The sequence below is a fragment of the Elgaria multicarinata genome, chromosome 11, assembly GCF_023053635.1.
Source record: "Elgaria multicarinata webbii isolate HBS135686 ecotype San Diego chromosome 11, rElgMul1.1.pri, whole genome shotgun sequence".
In the NCBI taxonomy this organism is placed as follows: domain Eukaryota; kingdom Metazoa; phylum Chordata; class Lepidosauria; order Squamata; family Anguidae; genus Elgaria; species Elgaria multicarinata.
Window position 1 is genome coordinate 5,639,593 of NC_086181.1, and position 25,845 is coordinate 5,665,437.

General features: G+C 43.4%; 1 protein-coding gene across 1 annotated transcript; it reads right to left on the minus strand.

The window, feature by feature from the left end:
* Positions 1 to 502: 502 nt before the first annotated feature.
* LOC134406127 (tRNA N(3)-methylcytidine methyltransferase METTL2-like) lies at positions 503 to 17,113 on the minus strand. Its single transcript, XM_063137407.1, has 9 exons — positions 16,958 to 17,113; positions 15,077 to 15,168; positions 8,463 to 8,827; positions 7,587 to 7,636; positions 6,624 to 6,684; positions 4,695 to 4,834; positions 4,311 to 4,417; positions 3,342 to 3,407; positions 503 to 1,610 (listed from the first exon to the last, which is right to left on the minus strand). Exons 1-9 carry the CDS (start codon positions 17,047 to 17,049, stop codon positions 1,447 to 1,449), a joined length of 1,137 nt encoding a protein of 378 aa, XP_062993477.1. The 5' UTR covers positions 17,050 to 17,113; the 3' UTR covers positions 503 to 1,446.
* Positions 17,114 to 25,845: the final 8,732 nt, after the last annotated feature.

Here is a 25,845-nt window from a genome sequence, read left to right on the forward strand (position 1 = left end):
AATGGAGAAAATCTACACTGTTGTTGCTGCCATGTTCAGGCAAGTGAATAAAAAGACCCTAAAGTTTATCATCTGAGCAGGCACTCATGCTGATTGCATTAACAATTAAAATGTATTTGTATGCACTTAATAGTGACTTTAAAGAACTTAGGGCCCTAATTGAAAATGATCATTAATGCAGTCTACATGTTTTACAATGCATAATTTTAGGCTTAGTACAGACAACACGTTTCTCTATGCAGTGGGTGAGTTTCTAGGAGGTACTCACCACACAAGTTCTAACTCCACCGTTGTGTGACTATGGGCTACTGTGGGGTTGAGTAGAAGTCAATGCAATGTTTGACTGACAGGTCCTCTGCCCTTTCTCATCCCCACACATGGGCAGCAAAAGCCAGAGTTTTCAGCATTGCACAACTTGCTCAACCTATCTCTGAGCTCCCTTCACTGCCTTGTGCACAAATGTGCACACATATAATGAAGCGAAATGAGAAATTACGCATGCTGTGGACAAAGTGAATAGGAAGAAGGTTTTCTCCCTCATATAATACTAGTACCTAGGGTCATCCAATGAAGCTCAACAGCGTGTGGTTCAGCACAGATAACAGGAAGTACTTCTTTACAGTGCAAATAGTACATATTTCTCTGAATACCAGTACATATACCTCTGAATTCCAGTTGCTAGGGAACACAAGCAGAATGATTTTCATAGGCATCTGGTTAGCCACTATGGGAACAAAATGTTGGACTAGATAGGCTTTTGGTCTGATTCAGCACAGGTCTTCCTACTTTCTTCAGAAGCAATTCCTAGAGGGGCAGTCCAGATGGAGCAAGAGAGGACACATCGTGCCTGGAGAGCCACATGACACTGTTGACAACACGCCCCTCACCTCAGGCTTACATGAACTAGCCTGTATGAGCCTCAGAGTTGCATAGTGAGTGAACTCAAGGAGAGCAGAAGCACTTGCTTCCATTTTTAAACTAATCCCATTCCATATCTCTTGGAAAGAGACATTCCTCTCCCTACTGGCCAAATAAGTGGCAGGAGGCAGCCACTCCAAATTGAGCTAGGCAGAGGTTGGAAGAGACAGCAGCCAAGCTGAGATTGGAGTGCTGTTTCTGAAGGAATAGTGAATAAATGTAACTAATTCAGAAGAAGGCCTGCGAATTACGAGACTACCGGAATAGCTCTGAAAACCACAAAGTTATGTTCAAGCTCATTACAAGTATTAAGCATTCTGAGGCATCTTTGCCCCAGCAAGTTTAAAATGTTCACTCCAGGTGAAAAGTTGTGGTCAGTGCAAGTAAACTTTGCCTCTGACATAAGCACAGTGGAGTTGTATTGCTGCATCAGGTTTATGGTAATTTCTCCTGCATCATGGGGGCAGTCCTCTCAAAAGGGAAGGTCTCATTACATTCAGCCACAATGGTGAGAGGGTGTCCTCTCTGCTAAAGACTCCTCAACTCCCCTTGGCCTGGGGGCTTGCAATATTTACACTGGATCCAGATCCTGTACATGGTGATTTGTTTTCCTCTGTTCACCTGGAGGCGACGGTCCACCATATTCTGAACTTTCTTTAAGCCAGCAGTAGAGAGGAGCAAATCCAACTCATCTAAGACAAAAAAGAAAGGATTTTATTTATTCATTTTCAGCATTTATACGACAATTTACAATCAAGATAGAACATCACACAATAATTAATAATCAATAAACTCAACATTTAAAAAAGATTAAAAGAGTAAAAAGTTGTACATATTGGCCACATATCTGCAAGCAAGCTGTGACGTGGCCAGGCAACCCTCCCTTGGGAGGCTGTTCCTGATTTTGGGCACCACAGCAGAAAAGACCTGCCATATTTATGATGGGCGTTGGGGGGTAACCCTCAAGCAGGGCCTCAAAACATAAATAAGTTCTCAGGCAGTCTCATATGAAGAATGATGAGATACTCTGGTCCCAGGTCATTTAGGGCTTTAAAGAGTCAAAACCAGCCCCTCGAATTAAGAGCCTGGAAGCCAACAAGCAATCAGTGAAGCTGGTTCAAAATTGGTGTAATATGATCTGATTGACTGGCTCCAATCAAAAGTCTGGCAGTGATAAATTCATCCTCTTGGAACAGAAATAAAGAACTAAAAAACAATCTAGCTTAACTCTCTACCTCAAACCTTTACCTCCCCAACCCCAATCACCCTTATACCATCCAGATCTCACTGAGTCAAAGGTAAAGAAAAATCCAAGATCTTGGAGGAAGACATCAAAACACAAATAACTAGGAATCTTTCATGAGTGCATCCAATTGATACTAGAAAAAAAACCTCACTGGTTAGAGGCAAACAATGGTTAGCAGTAACCAAAGTTTGCCTAATTGGGATACCATGAAGTGGAGCATGCAAGCCTGCAGTACTTTTGCAATAGCTAAATTGTGTTTTTCTAGCCACAATATCTGAATTGAGCCTATACTGGTATTTAAATCGGGTGGGCAACATGGTGCTTGCAGGCACCAGTGTACCCCCTAGATACTGTTCTTTGTACCTACCAAGGTGTCCTATCCCACTTATCCTGTTGGTTGTTTAGAGTGTTGGGTGTCAAACCCCACCTCTGCCTTGTTCTCTGTAATTTTGGGCAGGTTACTTGTCCTTTGCCATGCCTCCCATTAGAGCCATTTTGTGGTGGTGCCCATGACAGTTTTTCAAATGGCCAACTGTGCCCAAAGCCCAAAAAGGTTGGCTGCCCCGTTTTAAACTAATCTTTCATCTTTGGTTCTTCTTCTTTACTTACCTCGTTTCCAAGGCTTGAGTATTTTGGCTATCATGTCTTCAATTTTATTTTGTTTTAAACATAAAAACAAAAGTATCCAACTGTCATTCTGTGAAAAGCACACCATATTTCCACATGCATATAAAGGCCACACCAGAAATGCCTCAGAAGCATCATGTTGTCAATTCTGGTCTCTTTCCCTGACATCTTTATTTATTTATTGTATTTTTATACTGCCCAATAGCTGAAGCTTCCTGGGTGGTTCACAAAAACGACGTTAACCGCTTCCCACCCACTGCCTATCCCCGGCTGTAAACAACCTGGATCCTTGGCTCAGTAGTATAGCACATGCTGTGCATGCAGAAGAGCCCAGATTGAATCCTGGCATCTCCGGGTAGGTCGGGGGGGGGGGGGGCGGAATCTGCCTGAAACCCTGGAGAGACGCTGCTGTCAGTCAGTGCCAACAGTACTGGGCTAGACGGACCAATGTTCCATAGCCAAGGTGCTTCAGTCCTCCAGTCAGTGATCCCAAGTTGGCAAATGGAATCTAAGCCTCCCCAGCCTTTGGTTGGAGTTGCAAATTGGTTACCTTGTGTAAAGAAATAAACTCTGGTGCCATCCCCTCTCACATAGAAGTTATCAGCCAGACACTGACCTGGAAAAGAAGAATGAGAATTCTGACTAGAGTTTAACTTAGTCCAATGGCTGCTGTCCCAATTGCTGCTCCTCCCAAAAGGTGGTGGCACCGATGACCAATCCATAGTCAAAAAGCTGCAGCAAGACGTTCACACTATTCCCTTCAGTTAATAGCCATGCAGCTGGGGAGGGTAGTGGTTTGCAATTCAGCAACTGCTCAAGTGTTCCCAAGCTCAGAAACAAGCTGCAGAACTTTGGAGGAATAGACACAGGGTCTGGCTGGTCTCTCTGGCTGAAGTAAGCTGATGCAGCCTGCAGCTTGCTTCCCTGTTCCATCACCCTCACAAGTGCTTGTTTTCTTCCAGTTGAATGCTAAAAATATAAGCTTTTCCATCATATGTATGTCCCTTTGGCTTTCCTAAGCACACACAAGCCATTTTCAGTCAGCCCTGCATATTAAACACCCTGCTATTAAGCAATCTTCCTCACCCCATTAGTTTTCTTGTGCTATATCACCATATTGTGCGGTTTCCATCAGTAGCATTAGAATGTACATCTCAACAAACATATGAAAACAACCCAGGCTGGGTCGGAGGTTACCCCGTTTCCATTGCATGGGCATAAATCAATACTTGCAGTTAGCCCATGTAAAAGCAACCCCTCTGCATGACCAAAAAGGTGCAGAAAAACATTTTACATTATTCACTTGCACATACATGCACAGTAGTTTGCACACAGTAGTTTTTGTCCTTTTGCTCATGGAGGAGAGGAAAACCCTTCACTCTTGCACCATCTAAAAACTATTTTGGTGTCTAGTTTCCCAATGAAGGCTAGAAGCTTATTTATAAAGAAAAAATAACTGCGATGCAGATGGAGTGACTACATCCCCCATTAAATGACATAGCCCCATACCTCACCATACCTTTCTTAAAGCGAAGTTGGGCTAGATCATAACGGCCATAATCGCGTAACAAAATAATTCCACCAGGCTTTAGAAGCTGGCTAAGTCTGTTGATAATACACTGCATTCTGGGGAAAAGGAAAAGATTGAGAAAGAAAAGACTCAGCAGTTATTGAGGGATGTGGGTAACTCAGCATAACCAGCTGAGGTCAAGGAAAAATTTATAACTCACAATAACTTCTATTGCCCACCTTCAGGACAGATAACCTTTGCTTTCACAAATACTCAATTTGCTGTAGTATCTTGCTTTTCTTGAAAATGCAATTTTGCAATAGCCCTCTCCCCATCCCCACCCCACCTCCTGCTGTCTGCATTAGGCAAACACACCCAACTTAGGTTACCTACTTTTCCGGAAGAATTGCTGAAAGGACAAAGATGAGAACCACCACATCAAGACTCTCATCCGGCATTGGAAAGGGCATCTGTTGCTCACACAGGTCGTGAACGAAGGCAAAGCACCGAGAAGTATCATATTCCGGATGGGCCTGTATGTTCACACAATTATCTTTCTTATAGGAAGTTTTCATTTCACCCTCACCACAACCCTGTGGAATAGATTAAGCCAAAGAGCCTGCAACTTGCCCAAGTCTCACCCAGCCAGTTTCATGGCTGCATAGTGATTTGATCCCACATCTTGCTTCATGTCCAAACCAACTCTTAACTCATGGTACCACACTGCCCCAAATCTCTGCACCAGGAGACCAGGAATTCTTCAAGTTAAAATAAGGGGTGCTTCACACATTACAAAATTCCCTCACAGAAATTAATTCTGTAGAAGAAACTGCAGAAATCTCATGCATAGTGACACTAGTGAGGGAAGCCATACTATGCAACGTTCGCTTATTTTCACAAATACTATTGTAAAGCGTGGGTAAACCTTTTGCCTATAAAGGGCCATTGATCCATGGAGAAAGTCAGCTGGGGAGGCGGGTGGAGCCAATGGTGAGCAGAGCCACTTCTTTCTTTCTTTTTATTTATTACATTTATATACCGCCCCATAGCCGAAGCTCTCTGGGTGGTTCACAACTTTCTGCCACTGTTTTCCATCTCCCACCTCCTTCTCTCTCTCAGCCACCCGAATCCTCTGGGTTCCTTGCCGCATTCTGCAAGTAAGGCCTCCCTCCCTAAGTAAGGCAGCGGCTTTTAATCCTCACCAAAACATGTGTCATGCTACCAGCCAAATCCCAAACTTTTTTTGCAAAGCAAAAGCTTGTTTCTGGGGCTTTCCTGAATGCATGTCCTTCAGTGCTGGCTGGAGGAAGCAGCCAGCACAGCTCTCCAGAGAGCCAGCCAGGCCCAAATGCATGGCTTTGAGGGGTCCTTCCTCAAGGCTAGGAACTATGGCAGAGGTGTCCCTGGAGATCGCCTGTACCATGGGGGACCTTCAGGGACACCCCTCCAACATTGCCTGGCTCTAAGGAAGGAACCCCTCAGAGCCAGGCATTTAGGCCTGGCTGGCTCTCTGGAGACCTATGCCAGCTGCTTTCCCTCTTCTTCAAAGAGCCTGCTTGCCCACCCACCAGCTCATTCTCTGGCGGGCTGCTCTGAAGAGCCTCAGTAGCCTCTCTCCCACTGTGGCCAGCATTTGTCACAGTGGGAGAGTGGCAGGGCTCTCTGAAGCACCCGTCCACCCACTGCCACTCACCCACCTGCCTGACAGCATCTGCAGGGAGTTCTCCTGGCCAGGGGGTGGGAGAGAGGGAGCATGCAGTTTTCTGATCCTCGCATTCCACCACCTGATGCGGGAGATTCATCCCATCTCACGAGGGGGCAAGTCCTGCTTTTTGTGCCCACAGCTAGGGCTCAGGTGCTCCTGGTATGCTGCCAACACCAAGCTTGTGATGGAAGACAAGTCCAGACTCCTATCTGGCAGCACCTCCAGTGAGATGAAGACGGGAGGAGCCTCTGAGTAGTAAGTGGGATATTTTTCCCCCTTCAGGTGGTTTTTTGCTCACTTAATAGGATAATGATCTATTGCACATATCAACGCTGCAGAGTGGTTTTGACTCATGGATTCCCCACCCCAGTTCTAAAGCCAAAGTTCCGTACATTTTCTTTATGGTAATAGTGGGCTGTTTGGGTAGAATTTAACACCTCTTTATCATTTTTTAATTTATTTATTACATTTTTATACCGCCCAATAGCCGAAGCCCTCTGGGCGGTTCATTAGCAACAGAATAGTATTAAACAATAGTAGCAAATGCTTCATACTTTTAAAAACATGATGAGATTTCCCACTTTTCAGCCAAGACAATTAAAAAAGACTGTTTTTACCTGGACAAGGTCTACTGCCACAGTAGAGAAGTCACAGCAATACACAAATAAGCCTGGATCACTGAAATGAACCAGAGGAGATAAATAAGGGACACTCTGTAATGTTTAAGAACATAAGAAGTACCGTGCTGGATCAGATGAAGGGTCCATCTAGTCCAGCTGAGAATGATGAACAGATGCAGTGGAATTTTCAAAGGTAGCACTAGCAGGAAGGATAACATGAAGAGAGAAGCTACATGTGAAAAGCAGGGACAGGCAAGCTGTAGCCTTCTTTTGTCACACAACTGGATGAAGACAGGACAAGCTATGACTTCATAGCAACAAAGCACAAACCAATTTTTGATTTTGAAATATACTGTTGCTCTGACAACAGCAGAGGCAGGTTAGGCAGAGCTGAAGGTGAGCCAGAACCAAATCTGGTGAGTAGAAAAAGTGGAGACAGTCTGGTGTCTACTGGTTGTTATAAGGATAAAATAGGAAATCCATGGAGGAAGCTGATAAGATAAGCCTTGGGTAACCCTACTCAACAGAGCAATAACATGGACAAATAAAAACTACTATAGATAAAATTTATTTTTAAAATATAAAATTCAGAAAAAATCACCTGGCAAAGGACTGTACCACTTCACAGTGCAGCAGGGAGAATCATGCATCTCAGTGATCTCCCCAAATCTGCACATTGAAAACGGAGACCAGGCTACATAAAGGACATTTTTGCTGTGGTGGAAGCATTCAAAGAGGCCCAACTCACTGGACTCTCACATAAACAACATAAATCAGAACTACCCTGAATACCAAGGCTGCAATCTTATACATACTTACCTGGGAGTAAGCCTCATTAAATTAAATGAGACTTCTGAGCACTTCTGAACAAACATGTATAGGCTTTTACTGCATTTCTTAAAAAAAAAACGCTATTTGTTTATAAGGTTGGACTTGCAATCTACTTGCAGTCTATCTTACTTGTTGTTTTGGAGAATGGGAAAGACTGTGTTTCCTGCACCACATCCCACCTGTCAATAAAACAAACAGGCAGTAAATATTTTCAGCTATAACAATAAAGGTTTGTCATAATAAATGCATTGGTCTTTAAGATGCCAGAAGAGTTTTCTTGATTTTGCTGAAACAGACTAATATGGCTATCCCTCTGGAAATAATTTACATCGTGTGTGTTTGTTTCATAACAGCTTCCTACAAACAGTCTCTTCTCTTAAGTTCCCCTTTATAGCATAGCCCATTATCTCCTTGGTCAGCAACTAGCTTTTTCAAAGACAGCAGCCCTTAAGTGAGAATAATGTAGGAGGCAAGGCCCCACATCACTCAAAATAAAACTGCCAACAAATTACATGGCCCTTTAGTACTCCCTCCGCATATGCTTCATGCCTTTTGTGTGTCATTCATCCCTCAGAGACCAGGTTTGGCTGAATCCTGCACCTTTTCTTTGTTTGTGTTGAAATTATCACTTTCAAAAGACAATACTCATTGACTAGCATAACTTGAAAAGACCTATGGCACAGGAGAACTCTTTTTGACATGATGCATGCATGTCTACAAAATGTATGGTCACTAACATTCAAAGAAGAGTTATATGGCCAATAGATCTACTGGTGGTGATTAACCATGAAAAGCATAGAAATATAACATCCACAGCTAACATCTCTATAATAACTACTTGGTGAAAATTAACACAGGATAAACATCACTATATCACACCACACCTGTAAATCTCCCTAGATACTTCTGGCTGTCCACTGTTGGCAGAGAAGATGCTATGTTAAGAGGGACCGTTGGCCCAACATGGCACGGTAATCCTTAGGTTCTGGTTTACTGTGCTATTACCTCTAGTATTCGGTAAGTAGCAGATGACCCTGGGAAGTCACTATGTCTTAGTTTTTGTTCCTCTGGCTTCCCTAATGCCATTTCATCTGATGTATGCAACTGATGATTCGTGTTAAAGATGTTTGTCTCAGAATCCAGATGCTGTGAGACTCCAGTCTCCACTGAACCAAGTCCACTGTCAAGGCCAGAGTTTTTGGTGTTTCCCAAAGCGTCTTCAGAGACACTCATGCCAACCTGACTGTCATATTGATTTGAAGCCAGCTCAGGAAATTCAGTGAACAGCCAGTGTCTGTCCTTAAAAAAACCATTTTCATGGGTTTTATAGAAGTCATTCCAATACTTGTTGGCATTGATCTCATAGGCATCTGCAAAAATGATGACAGAATACAAGTGAACCAAAGTCAGCTCCATGTTCTTTGCAAGAGAACAGGCTCACAGGCCACATACAAGATTTTGCCATTTTATTTATTTATTTATTTATACTGCCCAATAGCCGAAGCTCTCTGGGCGGTTCACAACATCCTATTTGGAACCACCACCACCAATTACTGCAGTGGACCCAGTCACATATAGGCTATGGGCCTGATTTTAACATTATAGGAAGTGTGTGGGTGAGGGGAGCCAAACCCTCTACTTCTCTGCAGTCCATCACTCCAGGTAATTTTCTCCAAGCCTGCCTCACTTCTGTTGTTGTTGTTGTTAATAACAGCATTTCTATACTTCCCCACCATGGTTGAAGCTCTCTGGGTGATTTATAAAAGATTAAAACATTAAAAATCAATATACAAAATTTAAAACCATAAAAATGTAAAGCAGACAGCATACGAAGACAACATACATTTAAAAACAACTTTGAGCTCTCAGCCAAACCTAAAGATATATCTAGGATCGATTAAAAGCTCAACATATGCTGCTAAATGCCTGGGAGAAGAGAAAAGTCTTGACCTGGCGCTGGAAAGAGAACGTTGGCACCAAGCAGGCCACATTGGGGAGATCATTCCATACTTGGGGGGGCCACCACAGAAGGCCCTCTGCCTTGTTGCTGTCCTCTGAGCTTCCCTCGGAGTAGGCACCTGGAGGAGGACCTTAGACATTGAGCGTAGCATACGGGTAGGTTTGTTTGTGTCAGGAGAGGTTCCATTAAGTATTGTGGTCCCGAGCCATGTAAGGCTTTATAAGTTAGAACAAGAACTTTGAATTGGGTTCGGAAACATACAGGCAGCCAATGCAATTGGGTCAGAGTTGGTCTTACATGTTCGAACCTCCTGGTGCCAGTTATCAATCTGGCTGCTGCACTTTGCACAAGCTGCAGCTTCTGAACTGTCTTCAAAGGCAGCCCCACTGAGAGTGCACTGCAGTAATCTAATGGAGGTTACCAGAGCAAAGACAACTGAAGCTAGGGGCATAGCTGGGCAAACAACCAAAGTTGGTAGAAGGCATTCCGTGCCACCGAGGCCACCTGAGCCTCAAGTGACAGAGATGGTTCTAGGAGAATCCCCACGCTACAAACTTGCTCCAGGGGGAGTGTATCCCCATCCAGAACAGGCTGAGCACCCTCCATCCGGTCAGAAGAACCACCCACGAACAGCATCTCAGTCTTGTCTGGATTGCGTTTCAGTTTATTATCCAGTCCACTGGTGCCAGGCACCAGTTCAGCACATCCACAACCTCCCCTGATGAGCATGAAAAGGATAAATAGAGCTGCACGTCATCAGTGTACTGATGACAACGCACTCCAAAACTCCGGATGACCAACTCAACAATTTCATGCAGATGTTGAACAGCATGGGGGACAAAAGTGACCCCTGCGGAACCCTGTACTGAAGAATCCACGGGGCCAGCAATGTTCCCCAAGCACTACCTTCTGGAGCCAACCCGCCAAGTGAGAGTGGAACCACTGCAATGCAGTATCTCCCATTCCCAACTCAGACAGATGTCCCAGAAGGATACCATGATCAATGGTATCAAAAGTCGCTGAGAGATCAAAGAGAATCAACAGAGTCATACTCCCCCGACTTTCTCTCGACATACTGTAGGTCATCATACAGGGCAACAAAGGCTGCTTCAATACCAAAACTAGGCCTGAAACCTGAATGAAATGGATCCAGATAACCACTGTCATCCAAGAATGTCTGAAGCTGGTTCACAAGCACCTGCTCAAGGACCTTGCCCAGGAATGGAACATTTGCCACCTGCCTATAGTTATTAAGATTTTGCGGTCACTACAACTTCTTTCAGATGGCCTGGGACCACTCCTGTTCACCAAGAGGCATTAATCACTACTCTGGCCCAGCCAGCTATTCCATCCCTGCTAGCTTTTATTAGCCAAAAGGGCAAGGGCCCAATATAGAGGTGGCTGCATGAACCTGTCCAAGCACCTTGTCAACATCCTTGAGCTGTACCAACTGAAACACATCCAAGAAAACTAGACAAGACTGTGCTCTGGATACCTCACCTGATTCACCTGCTATAACTCTGGTGTCTAAGTCCTGGCAGATGCAAGAGATTTTATTATGGAAGCACCTAGCAAATATATTACAGCAAGCCACAGATGGTGCTACAGTGTCCTTGGGGCCAGCATATAATAGCCCCTGCACAACTCTGAAAAGCTCTGCTGGGCAGCTGACTGAAGATTCAATAGTGGCAGTAAAAAAACAATTTTTTGCCACCCTCACTGCCCCTGAATATGCCTTACTGTAGCCATACACCAGCGTTAGATTGCTTCTAATGGACTGCTGGCAAGGGATGGGTTGCACCTCACAAGGGCTGGAAAGAATGTGTTCGGCCACAGCATGAAGAACTTGATCAGGAGGGCTTTAAACTGAATCTTATGGGGGCGGGAGACGTAAACCTCGAGGCAACAAGGGATGAAGGCCAAGGCACCACAGTACAGAGAACAGCTCCAATAGTGCCCCAAAATAGTGTCCGCAACAATGTAGGAACAAAGCCAGACTATAAAACACATGATCTTCGATGTCTATATACTAATGCCCAGAGCATGGGAAACAAACAGAACGAACTTGAACTCTTATTACATGAAGGCAAATACGACTTGATAGGTATAACTGAAACTCAGTGGGATGACTCCCATGACTGGAATATAGCAATTGAAGGATATAACTTGTTCAACAAGAACAGAAGAAATAGAAAGGGAGGTGGAGTTGCACTATATGTTAAAAATACCTATCCCTGCACAGAAATACAGGCGGATCAGACTGGGAGCCCCATCGAGAGCATCTGGATTAAAATAAATGGGGCAAGGAATAAAAAGAACGTGATAATTGGAGTCTACTACCGACCACCCAATCAAGGAGAAGACGAGGCTGAAACTTTTGAGAAACACATTGCCAGTGTTTCAAGGAAGTGTGATGTAGTAATGATGGGGGACTTCAATTACCCTGATATCTGTTGGGAGACCAATACTGCCAAAAGCGGCCCTTCCAAGAAATTCCTGACATGTGTGGGTGATAACTTTGTCCTACAGAAAGTGGTGGAAGGAACTAGAGGATCGGCAATCCTTAACTTGATATTGACCAATAGGGATGACTTAGTGGATAAAGTGGCAGTTACGGGAACTCTGGGGGAAAGTGACCACATCATACTTGAATTCTTGATTATGAAGGAGACAAAAGTTGAGTGTACTCTGGATTTTAGGAAAGATGATTTTAATAAACTCAGAACCATGATAAGCAAGGTCCCATGGCAAATGAGCCAAATGAGAAAAGGAGTGCAGGATGGGTGGGAGTATTTTAAAAAAGAAATTTTAAAGACACAGTTAAAACAATTCCAACAAGGAGAAAAGATAGAAGACAACAGAGGACACCAATGTGGCTCCACAAAAAGCTTATTGATGAACTGAAAACAAAAAGGGATACATATAGGAAGTGGAAGGAAGGCCAGGCTACAAAAGAAGAGTACGGACAAGTGGCGCAGAAGTGCCGAAATGGCGTCAGGAAGGCTAAAGCTCAGAATGAGCTGAGATTAGTGAGGGATGCTAAAAGCAATAAAAAGGCTTTCTTCAGATATGTGAGTAGTAAAAGACAGAGGAAAGAAATGGTGGTTCAACTGCTTAATGAGGATGGCAAATTGATAACAGACGACAAAGAAAAGGCTGAAGTGCTCAATTCCTACTTTGCCTCAGTCTTCTCTCAAAAGCGGGTCTGGAAAAAAGTGAAGCAGAAGTTGAGGGGGCAGGATTACAGTTTGAGATTGATAAACAAATGGTCAAAGAACACCTAATTTCCTTAAATGAGTTCAAATCTCCAGGGCCCGATGAACTGCATCCTAGAGTAATGAAGGAGCTAGCGGAAGAACTCTCAGAACCTTTGTCTATTATCTTTGCAAAATCATGGAAGACGGGTGAGGTGCCGGATGACTGGAGGAGGGCTAACGTTGTCCCTATCTTCAAAAAGGGCAAAAAGGAGGAACCTGGGAACTACAGACCAGTCAGTCTGACATCCATCCCTGGGAAAATTCTGGAGCAGATTATAAAGAAGTCAATCTGTAAACACCTTGAAATCAATGCGGTGATCACTAGAAGCCAACATGGATTTGTCAAGAACAAGTCCTGTCAGACAAATTTGATCTCATTTTTGATAAGGTAACCTCCCTTGTGGACCGTGGGAACGCTGTGGACATCATATATCTTGACTTCAGCAAAGCTTTTGACAAAGTACCACATGACATTCTGATTAACAAACTAGCTAAAAGTGGGCTAGATGGAACAACTATTAGGTGGATTCACAGTTGGCTACAGAATCGGACTCAAAGAGTACTTATCAATGGAACATTCTCAAACTGGGGAGAGGCAACGAGTGGGGTACTGCAGGGCTCAGTCCTGGGCCCAGTGCTCTTCAACATTTTTATTAATGATTTGGACGAGGAGGTGCAGGGAACGCTGATCAAATTTGCAGATGACACAAAATTGGGTGGGATAGCTAATACCCTGGAAGACAGAAACAAACTTCAAAGTGATCTTGATAGGCTGGAGTGCTGGGCTGAAAACAACAGAATGAAATTTAATAGGGATAAATGCCAAGTTCTATATTTAGGAAATAGAAACCAAAGGCACAGTTACAAGATGGGGGATACTTGGCTCAGCAATACTACAAACGAGAAGGATCTTGGAATTGTTGTAGATCGCAAGCTGAATATGAGCCAAAAGTGTGATATGGCTGCAAGAAAGGCAAATGCTATTTTGGGCTGCATTAATAGAAGTATAGCTTCCAAATCACATGAGGTACTGGTTCCTCTCTATTCGGCCCTGGTTAGGCCTCATCTAGAGTACTGCGTCCAGTTCTGGGCTCCACAATTCAAGAAGGACGCAGACAAGCTGGAGTGTGTTCAGAAGAGGGCAACCAGGATGATCAGGGGTCTGGAAACAAAGTCCTATGAAGAGAGACTGAAAGAACTGGGCATGTTTAGCCTGGAGAAGAGAAGATGGAGGGGAGACCTGAGAGCACTCTTCAAATACTTAAAAGGTTGTCACACAGAGGAGGTCCAGGATCTCTTCTCGATCCTCCCAGAGTGCAGGACACGGAATAACGGGCTCAAGTTAAAGGAAGCCAGATTCCAGCTGGACATCAGGAAAAACTTCCTGACTGTTAGAGCAGTGTGACAATGGAATCAGTTACCTAGGGAGGTTGTGGGCTCTCCCACACTAGAGGCCTTCAAGAGGCAGCTGGACAAGCATCTGTCGGGGATGCTTTAGGGTGGATTCCTGCATTGAGCAGGGGGTTGGACTCAGTGGCCTTGTAGGCCCCTTCCAACTCTGCTATTCTATGATTCTACTAGGAGTTCCTCTCCATCTGCACTCAAGCCATCTCTGATTTTGTTTCACCGCTCTCAGCTCTGGTTGAACCCGTTTCCTGTGGTTATTGGAAGCTTATTGTAAGGAATCTACTTACTAAAAAGGAGAGAATAAATTGGACTCAAGAAAGTCAACCCCCTTATTTAGAGCCTATTCAAATGTTCAGGGGAATTCATGGTCCAGACTTGACATGGGACTGTGAGACCACCTCAAAATGTATGAACAGGACTGCATACTCAAAAGCAAACACATCAAGGAGAAGACTTGGCTAAATTCATTTCCTCCAGATTTCAAGCTTGTACGAGTGCTTTCAACCATCTCTGTGAGAATTCTGTGTATGAGAACTATACTATGTTCCCCGAATGCTTGAACTGGCTTCACATCATAATTAATTCTTCTTCCAATATTCAGATATTTTAAAAATAATTTGAATCTGAACAACAGACTTAAACACAAGGCCTACCAAACACAGGCAAATGACTCTCTTATGTTTACAAAAACAAGCAGTGATACATCCAGACTGTTCTATGAAGGATAAACATACAAAATTGACTTGCGATAATGCCAAAGTGATGAATGATTATGTATACTGTGATACAAATACAAATTCTCTTAGCACAACATTCATACATACGAGTAATGGCAAAACTATGGGCAGGATCCAGAGGAAAGTTAGTCATTAAATTGTCACATTCATTTCACTAAGGCTTAATCAAAATCAGCATTCTCTGGGCTGAGGTCAAAATGCTGTTGCTCAAGCATAGGAAAGATGAGCCTACACTTTTCACTGAGTACCCTGGAATACCTTGCTGATCTTGGGCTACAAATTGTATGCTGTTCTCTTGAACCTTTGCTTCTGCAGCAGCTTCCTGTTCTTCAGACCATTCCACATTGTCCCTGCAAGAAGGGAAGCAATGTTAAACCTTTTTAGTGAAATCTAGATTCCAGAATCCAATTGTTCAGAGCCAGATTTGCATACAGGCACTAGAAGACAAGCTGATTTTATATACCCATTTCCAGAAGAACCATGTTATTTTAAGAAAATTAAAATTAAGACACACAGCCCTTGAGCTGGAGATGTGGGAGAGAGAAAAAGAAAAGTTGCAGATTATGGAGTGAAGAGCAAGACTTACAACCAAAACCAAAACAAAACTGAGTTCAGTAACATGAGTCAAAGTCACACTGCAGCTAAAACAAAAAATCAAAGCGATCCACAGTGGATTCAGGATCAGTGTGGTCAAAAGGCTCTAGGTAGATGAGGGAGAGCCCATCTTCACATGTCCATATTCACTTCCTCCAAGATCTTCTTCATACACTCCCTTTTCCATGAAGCCTTCGATGTAATCCCGCAGGCCTCATCCTGATACTAAACCTAAATACATGCATCTGAACTGACCACCCTCCCTCCGTCCCTTTATCCTCAAATTTGACACAATCTCCCATTGTGTCAAACATTAGATTATAAACTCCATGGGGCAGGGAGCCGTCTTCTTGATTTGATGGCACTAATCACTCTTAACCAATACACCATTATCTGAGAACTGTCTCTTCTGCCAAGACTCTTGTTCATGCATTGGTTATTTCTCGGTTGGACTACTGCAACCTTCTTCTCACTGGCCTTCCTTCTTCTCACATCAGTCCGTTGGTTTCTGTTCACCACTCTGCTGCTAAGATCATCTTCTTGGCTCGCCGCTCTGACCATGTAACTCCACTTCTGAAATCTCTTCATTGGCTTCTAATTCACTTCAGAATCCAATATAAACTTCTCCTGTTGACCTACAAAGCTTTTCATTGTCTAGCTCCTTCCTATCTCTCCTCTCTCATCTCACAGTATTGCCCCGCTCGTGCTCTTCGCTCCTCTGATGCCATGTTTCTCGCCTGCCCAAGGGTCTCTACTTCCCTTGCTCGGCTTCGTCCATTTTCTTCTGCTGCCCCTTATACCTGGAACGCTCTTCCAGAACATTTGAGAACTACAAGTTCAACTGCAGCTTTTAAAGCTCAGCTAAAAACTTTTCTTTTTCCTAAAGCTTTTAAAACTTGATTTGTTCTGACTTTATACTGTTAGTTTTACCTACCCAGTGCCTGTTTACCCTACCCTGTGCCTGTTTGCTTTCTCTTCCCCTCCTTATTGTTTTATTATGGTTTTATTAGAATGTAAGCCTATGCGGCAGGGTCTCGCTATTTACTGTTTTACTCTGTACAGCACCATGTACACTGATGGTGCTATATAAATAAATAATAATAATATAATAATAGTGTGGCATAGTGGTTAGTGCTGGACTGGGATTTGGGAGATCCGTGTTCTAGATATCACTCTGCCATTAAGTTCACTGGGTGAATTTGGCCCAGTCACTGACTTTCAGCCTAAACTACCTCACAGTGCTTTTGTGAGGATAATATGTGAGCTGCCTGGGGTTCCTTGTGAGAGGGGGAAATGTGGGATATAATTATAATAATAAATAAAATATTAAATACTTAATTCGTTCAAGGCCTGAGGTTCCAGCTGAAGAATGGGGTGAGGACGAAGGGGGAAATGGTTTGTTTGGTTTGGCTGGATCAAATTGTGGGGCAGCTGAAACAGCCCAATAACTCTCCGCCGGAAACGGGGTTGCAGAGGAAATAAGGCAGATTCTTTGGAGAGGATCCACCGCAATGCCCCCCTCCCCCTCCCCCTCCCCCTCCTCACCAGGCGTTGTGCTGGAAAAGACGAGCCGGGTCGGTGAGGAAGCGGTTTCCAAACGGTTTCCTTTTCCCTCCGTGGTGGTTGGGCTCTGCCATAGCATATGCCAAGGGGGTGTGGGTGGGTCGGGGGAGCAGCCCCGGAAGGAGGCTGCGAGAAGGAGCTGCGCTTCCAACACTTTTCCCGCAGCTTCCGAGGCTTCTAATAGGTTGTTTGCAATTTAGAAAGAGGGAAGCGCATGCGCAAGGGAGAACATTTCGTGGCGTTTGTTTGCCCGGCAGGTTCTTAGCGGACTAGAGTGAAAACAGGGAGTTTCTGTCTTCCAATCACAGAGCTAGAAAATAGAGTGACACATAGACTACATTTCCTGTTTCAATGTAAGAGTTGCAGATTTAAATCGATGAAGAAATTTAAGCATTTTCTTTACCTCTAACTGTACAGTAAGTCCTCCCCCCACCCCAGAAAACCCTCCAAAGGTAGCAGAAAAGTGGGACGGTGTAAAACACGGAATGGAACGGAACAGGGCGGAACGACCCCATTATATTAAAAAACCATACCAAAAACAGTGGCAACACTTGGGAACAATATTTTAGGACTAAAACCACTGCAATATTATATCACTATTAACCCCAGAACTCCCAAAACAACATCCGCAACAGAATGGGATGGCTGGAATGACCACTTCTGAACGAGCGCTATCAACCAAACTCACCAGTCACGCATAACTCCATGGCAGGGATGCAATAAGCCACACAACGTGCAAAGAAACTGCGTTCCGATAACCGTTCCGCGCATAGCGCATATTGCGCAAAACGGGCAGGGACAGCAGCTTCCAAGTGAAGTATGTTAACCAAACTCACCAGACACATATTACTAGGTGACCCTGATATAATAAGCTCCAAAAATTGCCCCCAAACCACATTCTGATATCCGTTCTAGGCAAAAGTCTGTGTTGCGTAAAATGGGCCGTAACGTCATCTTCCAAATGAGGTAATTCAACCAAACTCACCAGGTGCACATTACTAGGTGGGACAAATATAGAAAGCTCCAAAAGTTGCCCCGAAACCACGTTCAGACACTAGTTCCGGGCAAAAGTCTGTATTGTGCAAAACCAGATCATCCCCTGATTTTGGAGGAATTTAAAAAAGATTTAACCCCCATATACAGAAATGCAGTTCTCTCCATTAGTTTGTAAGCTACACACATGTAACTGGGCACCAGGATAGCTTATAAATAGATCCTTAGGCATGGCCACTTTGAAAGAAATCTGATCATGCCCTGATTTGGGGGGAATTTTTAAAGTTATACCTAAATCAGAATCTTCCTCTCAGGTTAACTACTTCAAAAATGAACATAGGGAACTTCACGATAGAAATATTAAACTGGGTGAGCGTACAGCACATAGTTGGTCATGTGAGAAACAACTCAGACCTTGCATTGCCACGCTTGGGTCGCAATACTTTCTAAAAACTTAATGTCTTTCATGCCATCCACTCATTTCAAATTGCTATAACGTATTGGTTTTTCAAGATGCACACACCTCAAACAGAGATGCTGTTGAATAGACGATCCTTTCAGGGTCCGTCACAGTTCACACTCCAGGGTATGCCCAGCCAATAATTGTAATAACAATACTAATACTAATACTAATAATGAGCCTACATTGTCACAGAGGATTCAGTGATCATGGCAGCAGCACATACAAAATGCAGCTGCCTTTTCATGACAAGGAAGGACTAATGCCCTGAGTCAAAGCAAGACATGCACAAACCGGCCCTCTGAGGCAGGCACAGAGGAGGAGAGGCAGTAGCAGACAGCTCTGCAGGCACAAGTAAGTGAGCCAAGGATTGTTTCCAGGCCATTCAAAGGCAGAAACACAAACCAGCCCTGTGAGGCAGGAACAGCACAGAGAGATGCCTTTGCATCCCATAAATAATAGGAAGCTAGCAGGACAACAGTAAAGCGTGTTTCTTGCTTCAGAGTTGATTGACTACACAGCCATTATTAAATCATCATCATCATCATCATCATCATCATCATCATCATCACAACAACAAGAAGCATTAGAACAAAAAGGCTGACTGACTTTATTACCAGTATGGGAAAGCGGATGTGCCCAGTGCCATGGAGGAAACAGTGGACTGTGCCACTACCTCTCAGTCCTTTGGGTGGTCCTGTCTAGGTTCCTGCCTTTGAGAAGCCACGTCACACATCAACTCATTGGTTTCCACTGTTTCCCCTTTAGAGGGTTCTGATTTCCCTCAAGGGCAGTGGGCACTGGGCACGTCCACATGCTATACAGGACATCGTCCACTTCCACCACTGCTATCCAGTTGCCCAGGAAGGTTATTGTGGGTATCTTTCAGTGCTGTGTTGCTTATCTTTTATTTTACTATGTATATTATTTAAGGTTGTGTGTGAGTTTGCTTGGGCTACTGCTTCGCCAATGCACTCCTCAGTGACTGAAGTCTGACCCAAAGAAAAAGAAAGAAAAGTTTCCTCTGTATGTCTTTTGCTTAATCCCCCTGCCCCTCCCACACACAACATTGGGATTGGTCTTTCCCAATTTTGTAACAATAGCTTAGGTTGAAAGAAGTGAATGGCCACAGGTCATTGTAAGCTTCATGATGGAATGGGACAGCCCAACCCCAACCCCGCCATCATAGTCTGATATTTTAAGCATACTACGAAACCACACAACAACTATGGGCTTCTGTAGGAAACTGTCTTTGCAGAACTTCACTCCGGATTCTGAGAAAGTTTATTAAATGTTCCAGTTAGTACAATGAAAGTTTTTTATTTGATTACATTCACGCACAGAGAAGTTGCCTTTCGAGGCAATTTCCCAACAATAGATTGTGCCTCATTTTGCTCACCCATAATTTTCTTTGCCATGCTAATTTTGGGAATATAAACTACAGCCCGGAACGGGTATCGGAACGTGGTTTCGGGGTAACATTTGGAGCTTTTTATATTTGTCCCACCTAGTTATGTGTGTCTGGTGAGTTTGGTTGACTTACCTCATTGGGAAGCTGCCGTTACGGCCCGTTTTGCACAATACGGGCTTTTGCCAGGAACGGGTATCTGAACGTCGTTTTGGGGTAACTTTTAGAGCTTTCTATATTTGTCCCACCTTGTCATGTGCGTCTGGTGAGTTTGGTTGACTTACCTCATTGGGAAGCTGCCGTTATGGCCCATTTTGCACAATACAGTCTTTTGCCCGGAACGGGTATCTGAACATGGTTTGGGGGCAATTTTTGGAGCTTATTATATCAGGCTCACCTATAATGTGTGTCTGGTGAGTTTGGTTAATATACCTCACTTGGAAGCTGCTGTCCTGACCCGTTTTGCGCAATATGAGCTATGCGCGGAACGGTTATCGGAACGCAGTTTCTTTGCACGTTGTGTGGCTTATTGCATCCCTGCCATGGAGTTATGCGTGACTGGTGAGTTTGGTTGATATCGCTCGTTCAGAAGTGGTCATTCCAGCCATCCCATTCTGTTGCAGATGTTGTTTTGGGAGTTCTGGGGTTAACAGTAGGGTGACCATATTTTGGAAACCAAAAAGGAGGACAAAATGGCCGCCCTCAGGAGGCGTGGCCACCCCAACATGCCCACCCCAAGGCGGAGCCAACTCAACATGTCCAGCCCCCAAGGGGTCGTGGCCTCGGTCACGTTTATTTATTTATTACATTTTTATACTGCCCAAAACCGAAGCTCTCTGGGTGGTTCACAAAAAGTAAATGATACCAACCAATGAGTGCCAAAGGCACACAACTACTATAATAATATGCTAAACACTAAAAAAAGAATTAACACTTATATAAAACCATTTCTTTATTTTTATAACAATAAATTTATTTTATTTTATTCCTTTTGTGAACCGCCCAGAGAGCTTCGGCTATTGGGCGGTATAAAAATGTAATAAATAAATAAATAAATAAATAAATAACATAATAAACAACTACAACCAGTAATCATCACCAGCAAGAGAAGGAGCATTATTAACAAATGAAGCAGAAAATTCATATTAACAAATGAAGCAGAAAAATCTAGTACAATAAAACTGGGCTGAAAACAACAGAACGAAATTTAATAGGGATAAATGCCAAGTTCTACATTTAGGGAATAGAAACCAAATGCACAGTTACAAGATGGGGGACACTTGGCTCAGCAATACTACAAACGAGAAGAATCTTGGAATTGTTGTAGATCACAAGCTGAATATGAGCCAACAGTGCGATATGGCTGCAAGAAAGGCAAATGCTATTTTGGGCTGCATTAATAGAAGTATAGCTTCCAAATCACGTGAGGTACTGGTTCCTCTCTATTCGGCCCTGGTTAGGCCTCATCTAGAGTATTGCGTCCAGTTCTGGGCTCCACAATTCAAGAAGGACGCAGACAAGCTGGAGTGTGTTCAGAAGAGGACAACCAGGATGATCAGAGGTCTAGAAACAAAGCCCTATGAAGAGAGACTGAAAGAACTGGGCATGTTTAGCCTGGAGAAGAGAAGATGGAGGGGAGACATGATAGCACTCTTCAAATACTTAAAAGGTTGTCACACAGAGGAGGGCTAGGATCTCTTCTCGATCCTCCCAGAGTGCAGGACCCGGAATAACGGGCTCAAGTTAAAGGAAGCCACATTCCGGCTGGACAGCAGGAAAAAACGTCCTGACAGTTAGACCAGTGTGACGCTACCTAGGGAGGTTGTGGGCTGTCCCACACTAGAGGCATTCAAGAGGCAGCTGGACAACCATCTGTCAGGGATGCTTTAGGGTGGATTCCTGCATTGAGCAGGGGGTTGGACTCGATGGCCTTCTAGGCCCCTTCCAACTCTGCTATTCTATGATTCTATGATTCAGAAAGAGCATAAACTACTATTAGCCTTGTTACAAGGTAGCTTCTGTGAGCAGTACTGACTCCATTTTGAAGTGACCCCAAACTCCACCTATAGACTGCGAGCAGTAACCATTTCCTGATAGAGTCTTCAAATGCCTTCCCCAAAGACAAAGCTGGGGGGAAACCAAGCAGAATATGACTGCTGGATGGCAAGAGTTTTACCTGGTCATACACATGCTAATGTAGCCCTGTTGCTGAACTCTAGGCTGCATCAAGTACAGCCATCATCCCAAATCACCCTCTTTTGTTCCCATAGCAAGTAGATCTTTAAACAAGATAATACCAAGACCCCCTAAAGGGGGAGGGGAAACAGGCTAGCTTCTTCTTTTTGAGTTTACTAAAGATTTCAGTTTGGGAGAGCGAGCTGCTATGCTTTCCCTCGCTAATTCCTTTCCTCTTCACCGAAGAGTTGCAATGCTCCACAGTTCTGCTCTACAAGAAAGGGCTGCAGCCCAAGGAGAGGTATATTATTATTATTATTAGATTCCCTCTACTCTTTCCCCTGCTGTCTCTGTGTGTATGCTCTTAAGTCTCAAAAGGTCTATTTTTCAATCTTGAAACTGCTTCTAAGCCTTTCCCCAAAACTAGCTTGTGCCTTTGTATTTGTTTCAACCTCAATAAATGTGCCATTGTGGCATTATCCCCTTCAGTGCTGTAAGTTTCTTGAGTTAGAATCGCCTTACTTCGCCACAGATGCTCTATTGCCAATGTCAAAAGATTCCTTAGAAGTGGGTGTAAGTCTCATTAGAACATGTGCAAGTTTGTACACGGGTCTAATGAGAGCACATCACGTAACAGATCTGGTGGAGAATGTGGGCAGACACGTGTCTGTTCATACACACGTTAGCATAGAGGTTCACTGTATGAATTCTTTCTTGTATTCTGTTTCCAGTGCTGGGTAACACCAATGTGTTTGAAGTAATATTGCATGCAAAATGTTTTGCTTAGCCTAAATGTTTGCTAGAACTGTGATTTTAGAAACTGCTTTTTAGAACTGCAAAAATTAGAATTGCTAGAATTGTTTTGCAAGGCCTTGGTTCTTGGAGGGGCTCTCCTTGTGCCTTACAAGGGACTACCCAATGCGTGTAATTTTTGTCTGCTCTCTGGTGGCTGCACTTTGAGATTATTTAGAATCATAGAATAGCAGAGTTGGAAGGGGCCTACAAGGCCATCTAGTCCAACCCCCTGCTCAATGCAGGAATCCACCCTAAAGCATCCCTGACAGATGGTTGTCCAGCGGCCTCTTGAAGGCCTCTCTTAATAGATTACAGAGAAAACTAGGTTAATTTTTAAATTTAATTCAGGTTTGAGGTAGACTCTTCTTGCCGTTGGAGGCTCTATTTTTGAAGTTTTTCTGGTATGAACAGGATGCTTATCAGGAAGCAACAGCTGGTTTGCAAACACAATGTTTTCTTTATTAGACTTTGCTACTAGTTATTTACTGTGTACTCTGTACAGCACCATGTACAGTGATGGTGCTATATAAATAATAATAATAATAATAATAATAATAATAATAATAATAATAGTTCAGATTTATGTTGTTTTATGTAGCATTCTTTAACATGCTTTATATTTTTAATTTCTATTTCTGAGCATGCCATAGGAGTTTCTTTACAACTTGGCATGGCAGAAACATTAAATTGGGTTTTCTCTTGAACTTGAGATTGAATTGGGGGAGCTTTTAAAACTGGTTGTTCTATGGGCTTACTTGGCTCTGTAAGTGAAGCTTCAGTTTCTCTAGCAGTGCACTAGACACAGCAAGAGATTGCTTAGGAGAGTTTTTGGGGGCAGTTACAGTATTGCTTCTCTCTGTAGCTAAGGTTTTAGGGAGAGTCTGCATTTATTTTATTTATTTATTTATTTAGAGTATTTTTATCCCGCCCTTCAGCCAAAAGGCTCTCGGAGCGGCTTACAATGTATCAATAAAGAAGACAGTCCCTACCCTCAGGCTTACATTCTAAAAAAAAGACATGACACACAAGGAAAAGTGTATGGGAAGGGAAGAGGGAGAAAATAAAAAGAAATTAAGGAGACTGTTTAGGCTGGTGGGAAGGCCCTGCTCCGTCCTCTCATCTCCCAATGGAGGGGCAAACCAACTGCTCCTTCTTTCCCACATGGTGAAGATGTTAGCCCTGTGGGGGGGGTTTCCAACTGAAGCAGGCTGGGATGGTGCCTGCCTGCTCCAGTCTCCCTCGCATCTTCTTCCCCACAGCATTTCTGTTTGCTGCTTTGGGGGGTCTCTTTCTGATCGTTTGCTGCACACACTTCTCTTAAGACCGGCTTTTGCTCAGAGGTCCGGTGGTTGGTGTCAGTGACTGGAGCTAACTGGTATTTAGCTTTTATGCTTTTTAACAATTCCCAAACTTTAGACAAAACTTCTGTTGGGTGCTTGTCATACTTATTCATATCTTCTCCTAAAGAATGGAGTTCATTCCAAAGGAAACATCTATATGGATCTAATTTTCCTGTGTACTCTGTACAGCACCATGTACAGTGATGGTGCTATATAAATAAATAATAATAATAATAATAATCGTGTCATCTTGCGAGCCTCTGAACTGCTAAGGACTTTTAGCACCTTAAATAAGCCCTCCCATAGCAAAAAAAGAATGTTACATACAGATGTTTCCTTTGTTACATACATATGTTACATACAGTTTGGGAATTGTTAAAAAGCATAAAAGCTAAATACCAGTTAGCTCCAGTCACTGACACTAACCACCAGACCTCTGAGCAAAAGCCGGTCTTAAGAGAAGTGTGTGCAGCAAACGATCAGAAAGAGACTCCCCAAAGCAGCAAACAGAAATGCTGTGGGGAAGAAGATGCGAGGGAGACTGGAGCAGGCAGGCACCATCCCAGCCTGCTTCAGTTGGAAACCCCCCCCCCCACAGGGCTAACATCTTCACCATGTGGGGAAGAAGGAGCAGTTGGTTTGCCCCTCCATTGGGAGATGAGAGGACGGAGCAGGGCCTTCCCACCAGCCTAAACAGTCTCCTTAATTTCTTTTTATTTTCTCCCTCTTCCCTTCCCATACACTTTTCCTTGTGTGTCATGTCTTTTTTTTAGAATGTAAGCCTGAGGGTAGGGACTGTCTTCTTTATTGATACATTGTAAGCCGCTCCGAGAGCCTTTTGGCTGAAGGGCGGGATAAAAATACTCTAAATAAATAAATAAATAAAATAAATGCAGACTCTCCCTAAAACCTTAGCTACAGAGAGAAGCAATACTGTAACTGCCCCCAAAAACTCTCCTAAGCAATCTCTTGCTGTGTCTAGTGCACTGCTAGAGAAACTGAAGCTTCACTTACAGAGCCAAGTAAGCCCATAGAACAACCAGTTTTAAAAGCTCCCCCAATTCAATCTCAAGTTCAAGAGAAAACCCAATTTAATGTTTCTGCCATGCCAAGTTGTAAAGAAACTCCTATGGCATGCTCAGAAATAGAAATTAAAAATATAAAGCATGTTAAAGAATGCTACATAAAACAACATAAATCTGAACTATTATTATTATTATTATTATTATTATTATTATTATTTATATAGCACCATCACTGTACATGGTGCTGTACAGAGTACACAGTAAATAACTAGTAGCAAAGTCTAATAAAGAAAACATTGTGCTTGCAAACCAGCTGTTGCTTCCTGATAAGCATCCTGTTCATACCAGAAAAACTTCAAAAATAGAGCCTCCAACGGCAAGAAGAATCTACCTCAAACCAGAATTAAATTTAAAAATTAACCTAGTTTTCTCTCTAATCTATTAAATAGTCTCAAAGTGCAGCTACCAGAGAGTAGACAAAAATTTCACGCATTGGGTAGACCCTTGTAAGGCACAAGGAGAGCCCCTCCAAGACAGAGCACAGCATTTGCCTAACTAAAGCTGAGAGTGTCCTTTGCTTGCAGTCCAAAGAATGGACTGTAAAGCCCCCTGACTATTAGCTTTTTTCAATTGCAATTACTCAGTCAAGCTTTGCACAAAGAGCACCAGTAACT